This window comes from Myotis davidii, unplaced genomic scaffold (genome assembly GCF_000327345.1).
Source record: "Myotis davidii unplaced genomic scaffold, ASM32734v1 scaffold132, whole genome shotgun sequence".
Classification (NCBI taxonomy): Eukaryota; Metazoa; Chordata; class Mammalia; order Chiroptera; family Vespertilionidae; genus Myotis; species Myotis davidii.
The window spans coordinates 3,165,337-3,175,054 of NW_006285258.1; the positions used below are offsets into that span (position 1 = coordinate 3,165,337).

At 40.1% G+C, this 9,718-nt stretch overlaps 1 protein-coding gene and 1 pseudogene across 4 annotated transcripts in view; one reads left to right on the plus strand and one right to left on the minus strand.

Moving 5' to 3' along the window:
- Positions 1 to 3,778: 3,778 nt before the first annotated feature.
- LOC102758987 lies at positions 3,779 to 4,360 on the plus strand (annotated as a pseudogene).
- A 529-nt stretch (positions 4,361 to 4,889) lies between these two features.
- DTWD1 (DTW domain containing 1) overlaps positions 4,890 to 9,718 on the minus strand; it is a 20,097-nt gene continuing 15,268 nt past the window's right edge. For all 4 annotated transcript variants that reach the window (XM_006756018.2, XM_006756017.2, XM_006756019.2 and 1 more), the window contains exon 5: positions 4,890 to 5,209. In XM_006756018.2, the coding sequence (XP_006756081.1) occupies positions 4,962 to 5,209 (248 nt within the window). In that variant the 3' untranslated portion in view covers positions 4,890 to 4,961. The remainder of the gene's footprint in view (positions 5,210 to 9,718) is intronic.

Below are 9,718 nucleotides of genomic sequence, written 5' to 3' on the forward strand. Positions count from 1 at the left end.
ATGTCAAGCAGTGCTTCATACAGAGGCCCCGTGGAGAATACCATGGGCATTTTCTACAGCACCCTGATTCTCACCAAGGTAAAATTTATATATGTGGCTTTTGTCTAATGGGGTGGGCTAATTTGCTATAGAAGGCTCACAGAGTTTTAAGGAATATTGTATTGATGAAGATACTGTCAATCGACTAAAAGTGATAGAGGCAGTTCAAAATGAAAAGAGATGTTTAGGCTCCCAACTCCCCACGGGTATTTTTTTTCTTGTCTCTTTTTTTTTAAACCTTCCTCTACACACAAAAATATGGCTGTAATGGATATCTATTGCTATGTAACAAGCATAATGGCTTTAAACAATGATTTTTAAAATTTTCATGTTTCTGTAGATTGACCAGTGGTTCTTCTACTCCAAATGGGTCAGCTGGGATCACTCCTCTGTGTGCATTCAAATGGTGGTTAAGCTGAGCTAGAAGGTTCAAGAACTCTCTCACTTGCTGTTGACTAGGGTATTGCCTTCCTTCCCTAGGTGGCTTTTCTCTCCATGTGGTGTCTCTAGAGACTCTCCACAAGGCTCAGGGATCCAAGAGTGTGAAAGCAGAAATGACCAGGCCTTCCTTTCACCACCTTTTATTGGTCACAATCAGTTATAAGGCCAGCTCAGATAGAAGGGGATATAAAGATGTGTTACCGACCAGCCGGCTACTTTGCGAGGCTCCTTTGGAGAACTGTTTTGTCTGATGGCTCTTTGGTAGCAACGGCTACTTGGTCTGCAATAAAGCCTTTCCTATATACCTGTGACTTCTCATGTCTTCTCTAATACCTGGCGTCCAAGGGAACTTGCTCCACAGTGTAGTCGAGCAGGATTAAGGACCTGTGTTCCCATAGTGGGTCCTTTATTTTAGTATAGTTGGTATATATTAGTTGTTTTTCTGGTGTACAATATAGTAATTCAACATTTTTATACCTTAAAATGTGATCACCTCAGTAATTCTAGAAATCAATCATCAATCAGCATGTCACCTTATCACAATATTATGGACTATATTCCCCTTCACCTTTTTCACCCATCCCCCTACCCCACCCCACCCCACCCTCCTCTGGTAACCATCCCTTCAGTCTCTGTTTCAGTGTGGGTCATCTTATGCCAAATGGGAACAAATGAGTGATAGAATTGTGTTGTTGTTTTTCCTTGCCTCCCTTTTGTTCTGTTAGTTGTTTGTAGAGCCGGTTTCATGACAATGGATTTTGGCTCAGGGAAGTCCAGATTTCACCAAGAAATCCAACTTTGGCTTGCTTAAATCCATTCAGCCTTCCTCTGTTCCCAGCACTAAGTTCTAAGGATGAAGAAATCCATTTTAATTCCATTCTTGTAAAACAACTGCTAAATAAACAAGCCAGTTAGTTTATTTGGCTAAGACTATAGGGTTAATAATGTCCAAACCTTATATAATCTACACTCCTTTTCATAAATATCATAATAAAATGGTGACCTCATGGAACAAATCAGAAGTCCCAGATTCTGATGACCAAGTTCTACCACTAACTAGTTTTGTGGGCAAGTTAATCTCTTTGGGCCTCAGTTTCCACATGTATACAGAATCAGGGATTGCTATATATTACAATACTCCAAATGTCCTATTTTTACAGGATGTTGGTAGCCATTATTTATTCAATTAAGTTTAAGAAATACTAACCTAAATAAAGTTCTAAATGTTTATTTCTGGACTTTTTAGCATCTTTATGCTGTGCCCTTTGAATCTCTAAGAGGGGAATATAATTTGCAGCAAACTCATTTCACCACTAACTAGTATTTTCATGAAACATGTGTCCCCCTGAATATACTTTTGGGAAATGTACTATTATTTCTAGCATCACAAATGAGTAAATTTATCAGTCAGGGTCCCAGAAAGAAACAGAGGGCAACTTCAAATGGGGACATTTAATTAAAAGAATATGCTAAATGACTATTTACAAAGATATGGGCAGGGTTTATGGAAACCCTGGAGCTAATAATACACGGGAGGCGTTACTATCCCTAAGTGAACAGGGGCAGAGGAGGGACCTGAAATGCAAAAGTGTAGCTGCAATAACTGAAGGATGGCCTTCAATAGAGGATAACTGCGGTGCCCTGGCAGGAAAGGAGGCTGGGGAAATACACACAATTTCATTTGCTTTTCAACCTCCAATCTCTCGCTGGTGCTTCTCATTTGTTGAAACCAACCAAAAGCCAGAGGGTAAAGGAACCTACCTACCTGAGAGAAGAATGGAAGAGTGGAGGGGGCATCCAGAGGGGCCCGCAGAAGCTATCAGCACAGGACTCCGCCCACAAGCAGGTAGATTAGGTGACTAAACGATGTCCCCAGGACTCGGTCTCTCTCTCCGCTCTGCTTTCCTTCGCTGGCTTCATTCTAAGGCAGGCTCTTGCCACCTGCAGCACAGATGCCAGCAGCAGCTCTAAGGTTATCTCATTTAGTTTACAATTCCAAATAAAATAAAAGGGTAAAGAAAAGACTTACTGTAGGCCAGGTGCTTTTGAAAGCCATTTAGATACATCAACTCAAGTTAATTATCATAAGTATCCTATACTAGTAAGGTAGCTATTGTATTACCTTAACTTTAGAGATGAAGAAACTGACATATGACTGGTAAGTGGAAAAGGAAAGCTGAAATTTAGATTCAGATAGTCTACCTCTAGAGTCTGCGCTTTTAACCACTGCACTCAGTGCTTCTTGATAAATAAGCCCTATCTTCTAAGCATCCACACCATGTATCAGAAAGGATGCTGGGTCATGTGCTCACCACTGAATCAATCACCTGAGCCATGTGTCCAAGCCTGTGACAGGAACCCATGACTGCTAGGAATTTCTCCCTAAAAAAGATGCCAGACAGATGTACAAAGCAACAATTGTCCATCATAGGCAGTGTGGACATGAAGTAGTTCTAGGGACTGGAACTACAATTCTAGTTCTGCCTGTGTTTGCCATTAACTTCAAACAAATTACCTATCACTTCACTGTCAGCAAGGAGATTCTAATCCCATTTACCTCCAAACGTGGTAGTGAGAATAAGTGGAAAGATACAAGGATCTTTAAACAAATATCTAAATATATCTAATAGATATAAATATAACACATTATTATAGTAAAATGTAGTAGTCAGATTGAGATATGCCAAACTTGAGCTAATAACTTCTGAAGCTAATTTTCCAGTCAACATTATCTCTGAAAATTTCCTTAAAAATGGAAATTAAATAAATCCTTCTAAATAAATATGAGGTAAGCCCTAACTGGTTTGGCTCAGTGGATAGAGCGTTTGCTGAGCCCTAACAGTTTGGCTCAATGGATAGAGCGTTAGCCTGTGGACTGAAGGGTCCCAGGTTTGAATCCGGTCAGGGCATGTACCTTGGTTGCAGGCACATACCCAGTGGGGAGTGTGCAGGAAGCAGCTGATCGGTGTTTCTCTCATCGATGTTTCTCTCTATCCCTCTCCCTTCCTCTTTGATTCCTATAGAAAGTTTCCTAGTGATCTCTGTCCTAATCTCTTTACACAGCGCCATCTAATGTTTGGTAAAAAGAAAAAAAATCCGTCATTACTGTCTAGTCTAATCTGATTGGCTAGTTGCTGACGCAGCAGGGATTTTTAATTGGTTTACAAGCCTGTATTCTATGGTAAACCAATAGGCATAAGCGGAGGAGTAAGGCCAGAGCCAATTGCGCCGTGGTGTGTTGGCATCCGGGCAAGCCACCTCTGCTCGGAGAGGGGCGGTTTGGTGTGGCTTCCATTGTACAGGATCTGGGGCGACAGAGGCCGAGGTCGTGGTGGGCGCTTTGGTTCCCAGGCGGCCGGGGAGGAGGGTTCAGGCCCTTGGTGCCCCACATCCCATTTGATGTCTATTTGTGTGAAATGGCCTTCCCTCGGGTTAAGCCAGCACCTGATGGATCTTCCTTCAGTGAGGCATTGCCGAAAAGAAATCAGGACCTTGCTCCTAATTCTGAACAGGCCTCTATCCTTTCTCTGGTGACAAAAATAAAGAATGTGATTGACAGTTTGTGGCTCCAGGAACATTTGAAGTGCAAAAGGTTGGATTATATAAAAAAGGGAACAACGACTACAGGACATCATGTGGCTGACGTGGTGGTCATCCCAAAGATTCTGCCAACATTGGAAGCTGTTGCTGCCCTCAGGAACACAGTCGTGGAAAGCCTAAGGGCACAGGATCCGTCTGAAGTTTGGAGGATGCTGACCAATGAAACTGGTTTTGAGATCAGTTCTTCTGATGCTACAGTGAAGATTCTCATTACAACAGTGCCACCCAATCTCCGAAAACTGGATCCAGAACTCCATTGTTAGTCCTTTTTTTTCCATTGCTGGGAAATTTCTCATGACCATGAGAGTACACATGGTCATGACTTTGGAACAGCAGGACATGGTCTGCTACACAGCTCAGACTCTGGTCCGAATCCTCTCACATGGTGGCTTTAGGAAGATCCTTGGCCAGGAGGGTGATACCAGCTATCTTGCTTCTGAAATATCTACCTGGGATGGAGTGATAGTGACACCTTCAGAAAAGGCTTATGAGAAGTCACCAGAGAAGAAGGAAGGGGAGGAAGAGGAGAATACAGAAGAACCACCTCAAGGAGAGGAGAAGGAAAGAATGGAGACTCAGGAGTGACTCCCTTCTCTCCACCCTTTCTTACCCAAGGGGAAGATGGAGGCTGAGCTAACTGCTACTGGGCTCTATATGGTGGCATTTCTGAGGGCTGGGAGAGACAGGAAAGAAAATAAAAATAAACTGCGAAAGGAAAAAAATCAATAAAATATATTTTAAAAAAACATGAGATAAAATAAGTAAAGCCTTATTTTTTAAAGTGGTCTTGCAGACATGACACATGAACATTCCCTAAGAATAAACAAAGCACAATTACAAGTTTATTGATTTTAACAAAATAAAAAAACAAAAGTGGCTTCTTAATGAGTAATTTTTCTTGTTTCCTTGTCTCCAGAGCATTTGGCATTCTTTATCAACTGGTACATAAAAGAGTAGAAAAATAGAAGATTGTCATATTGTCCTTTGTATTTCTCTTTTAATATATCAGTATGGTAGTCTACCAGAAAGTAGTAGATGGCTTCAATTGTGGAAAGGAAGGTATCTGGCTTTCCTTTCTGATGGCGCCAAAAGCAAGTTTTTCTTGTTTTCAACTCAACTTGTAGCAACCCTGCCAAAAACAAATAAGAAAAGTATAAATATATATAATTTTATTCTCACCCAAGGATATTTATTGATTCTAGACAGAAAAGAGGAAGGGAGGGACACAGAGAAAAAGAAAAAGAGAGAGAGAGGGAGAGAGAAATATCGATTGGTAGCCTCACATATGCACAATGACCAGGGATTGAACCTACAATCTAGGTTTGTGCCCTGACCTGGAATCGAACCTGCAAACTTTTTGGTATACGAGACAACATTTCAACTAATTGAACCACCCACCCACGACTAAATATTTCTTAATCACAGGGTGTGGTACAATTAAATGATTTCTCTTAATTAAAATTTTTTTTTAAAGAGCACAGATAAAACCCCTTGCTCCCAATTTAAAGTAGGATATTTTTGCCCTAGCCAGTTTGGCTCAGTGGATAGAGCATCAGCCCACAGATTGAAGGGTCCCAGGTTCGATTCCAGTCAAGAGCACATACCTTGGTTGCAGGCTGGATCCCCCAGTCTGGGCTTCTGTGCAAGGCAACCAATTGATGTGTCTCTTTCACATTGATGTTTCTCTCTCTCTGTCTCTCCCCCTCCCTTCCACTTTCTCTAAAAATCAATAAAAAATATCCTTGGGTGAGGATTAACAAAAATAAAGAAATAAAATATTTTCTTAAATCCATTAAAGTATATACAGAAGCAATATAAAACACAGATTGAAATCTTATACCTGTAAGTCTTAGACCCGGTAGCAATGGGTAAAAGTAGTTAATATTTAAGGGATTCATGTCTCTCTCTCTCTCCTCTCTCTCTCTCCTCTCTCTCTCTCTCTCTCTCTCTCTCTCTCTCTCTCTCTCTCTCTCTCTCTCTCATCTTTATTCCAGGAGTGAGGATATTTCTTTCCCACTGATTTTTAGAGAGAGTGGGAGGAGGGGAAGGGAAGAGAGAAATATTGCCATGAGAAAGACACTTCAATTGGTTGCCTCTTGCTCGAGTCCCAACCCAGACCTGGATTGAACCTGCAATTAAAATATGTGCCTTTGACTGGGAATTGAACTCATAGCTGACACTCTAACCATTGAGCACCAGCCACAGCAAGAGTTATCTCTTTCTGCTACCTACCACTGTCGTTTTTTATTTAAACTTTGACAGGACTAAATTCACCAGTTTTCAGAAGGGTTTCATTTCCTTGATAAATTAACATTTAAAACATCATTCTGAAACTCACTCAGAGGGAAATAGGCAGGTTAATGGTCTTTAGAAGTACTGAAAATGTTGTAAGCAATTAGTACAATTAAAATCTTAACATAGGCAGTGGGGACCCCTTTGTAAAGTATATGATTGTCTAACCACTATGCTGTACACCTGAAACTAATACAAAATAATACTGCACGTAAACTGTAATTGAAAAATTAAAAAAATCTTAACATAGGATTTTGACATCATCAATGTAATTTATAAAAAGAAACAAACTAAGAGCAACTATTATAATAATTCTAGTTTCTATAATACATCTAATATATTCTAAAATATCTAATCTAATGAAAGGGTAATATGCAAATTAACCATCACTCCAACACAAAGATGGCAGCACCTATAGCGTCCCACGCCCTGGCTGCGGAGGGAGGGAGGGCAGGCTGTGGACACAACGCGGGACTGCTGGGATGAGGGCCCCCAGAAGCTGCAGCACGGCTCAGGCATGCCCCAACCCAGCAGACACAACGCAGGGGGTCCTCTGCACATGAGCTGCAGAAGAAACACCTTTTTTGACCACTCATTGGCTAAGTTCCCTGTACGCCGCCACTAGCAGTGTTCGTAGTAACTTGGGTAATAAGAATCTAAGAAGGTGATCTAGGGTTTTCCACCACACTCCTGGAGGGAAAAACTAAGGTCCACTGTGGGAGGAGCTAAGAAATGTCATATCCTGCCCTAGCCAGTTTGGCTCAGTGGATAGAGCCTCAGCCTGCCGACCGCAGGGTCCGGGTTCAATTCTGATCAAGGGCATGTTCCTAGGTAGCAGAGTCTTCCCTGGCCGGGACTCAGGTCAGGGCTCATGCAGGAGGCAATCAATTGAAGTGTCTTTCTCATGGCATTATTTCCTCACATTGATGTTTCTCTCTGTCTTTCCCCCTCTCTTCCAAGCTCTCTAAAAATCAATGGAAACATATCCTCAGGTGAGGATAAAAAAAAAGTCAGATCCTATGAAAGACACATCTTGAAAATGCCTAAAAAAAGTGGTCATTTTTTCATGGTGAAGGGACTGGAGTCCGTGTTGATGAAAACACCTTGGCGGCTGTGGCAGTGGCAGCAGCAGCGGGGTGATGGGGCTGGCGCCTTCCCCTGATCAGCCCGGTCACCTCCCGCAAAGGGAGGCCAGACCCCTGAGGGCTCCCAGTCTGGGAGAGGGGGCAGGCTGGGCTGTGGGACTCCCCCCCACTGCACACAAATTTCATGTACCAGGCCTCTAGTTAAATATAAAAACCAATATTTAGTGACTATCACCACTAATCTATCCTGTCTTAAAAATTTCCTTGGAAATATACAGACATATAGAACCTTTTAAATTACACTAAAATACACAGACATGAAATTAGTTAGAAAGTTTGTATTTTTAAAAGTTATATATATAGATTCAAAAAAATTTCTTGCCAGTATTTCTGGCAATCAATAACTTTGAGATAAATACACAAATTATTTTAGCAGTAAAACTTGAAAGCAGGTAACTGTAGATAGTTTTTCCCTCTAAAATTATTGCCTGAATTTCTTCAACCAAAAAATGGGAATGAAAATCATATTGTTGTGAGGACTAAATGAGGTTATATACTAGTATGATGAGCATTCATTAACACACTACGTATAGTTTGGGAAATGTTTATAATGTGAACAAATCTGTCAAAATGAAGGGATAGAGCTGGCAACTTTTAAAACAAATTACGATATAATTCCCACTTTAATCATCTGGACCCTCTCCCTAACAAAAAGAAAACCATCCTTCCCACCACATCCCTCCAAAGCTTCCCATGGTGAATCTTCAAGAATGTATATCAGTTCATGTGTAGGTTTACACTATATGATTAAATTAGACATTTAACCTTTAAATGTGTTATTTTGACAGTAGTAAAACACCCAGAGCTTTCCTCTGTAAAGTCTGGCAAAATGATATGTTTTTACATTGTTAAGGGGATTTGTAACCTCAGCACTAATAGTAAGATAACAGAAACATTATTTTTTTAATATATTACTTTCGAGGGTTTAAACTGAGGTTTAGTTGTTCACATTAATCCCATGAAATGATAAAATGTTTTCAAGCCTAAAGGCAATGATTTATAACAAACATGAGTTGTTTCTTGTGGAAGTACCTGGGCTTATCTGGAAAATGGTAGTTCCCAAATACAGAGATTGTAAATATGCACAGAGCCCGATTTCCCTGTGGTGAACGGTGGAGCCAGAGTAGGACATGCAGAGAAGACTGACTCTAGAAATCAGTTTATTTCATGATTTTCAAGGAATTGAGAAATACTTTTTAAAAATGTAAGGTAGCCCAGAATTAAAATGGATGATACCTTCTATGTGATGTGGGAAGAACAAATTTCATTCTGTACAAATCTGATTTTAAGCCTTAAGCACACATGTGGACGCTCTGAAAACAGATTTTGAATTGTACCTCAGAAATTCCTTATATAGTTTTTTCCAAGTGTTTTCACTTACGTTCTTTCATTGGCTCCTTTCAATAACCATATAAAGAAAAATAGCTCAGAAAAATCTTCAAACTGGGGAGTAATTTGCTGCTATAACCATCCAAGATAATGTGGCCGGCAGTATCCAAAGAGCAAGGTTTTAGGGTTCTATTTCCATTTCTCTATTAAACATCAGCAACAAGATTCTTCCAGGTCATATGCTCCACAGTGTGTCTCTCTCTCTCTCTCTCTCTCTCTCTCTCTCTCTCTCTCACACACACACACACACACACACACAATGTCTCTGTCTCTATCTCTCTATCATTCTCACATACATACACATAAGCACACAGAACAGGAAAGCAATCTTACTAACATTTATGTTGATCTCACAGGTATGAACCATATAAATTAAGCTAATTAATAACCCCTTCCCCGGCAGAAACGTGTATACACGTTTTCACAAAATGTTCTTTTTTCAGTCGTCGACAAGTATACTCGTCTAAAACTTTACCTTCAAAAACCAGCTACATACGTACCATTCTAAATAATTTCATCTAGAAACTTTCTGAGGAAATACTATTCTTAACCACAAAAATGGGAAGAAAAAATAATTACAAACTGTTTTCATAACCAGCATCAAAAATACTATATAGAACCAAAATAAAAAAATTAGTCTGAAAAAGAAATGTTTTTAACAAAAAAATTGTTGGGGAAGAGGTTAACAAACGGACAGTGAAACAACAATGCAGGTTAGAATTTCACTCATTTTGTGTCTTTTTTGCTTTGTAGGATAAGTGTTTTTCTTATAGGAAAAAAATAAAATAAACAATTGACTTAAGATAAGGGTA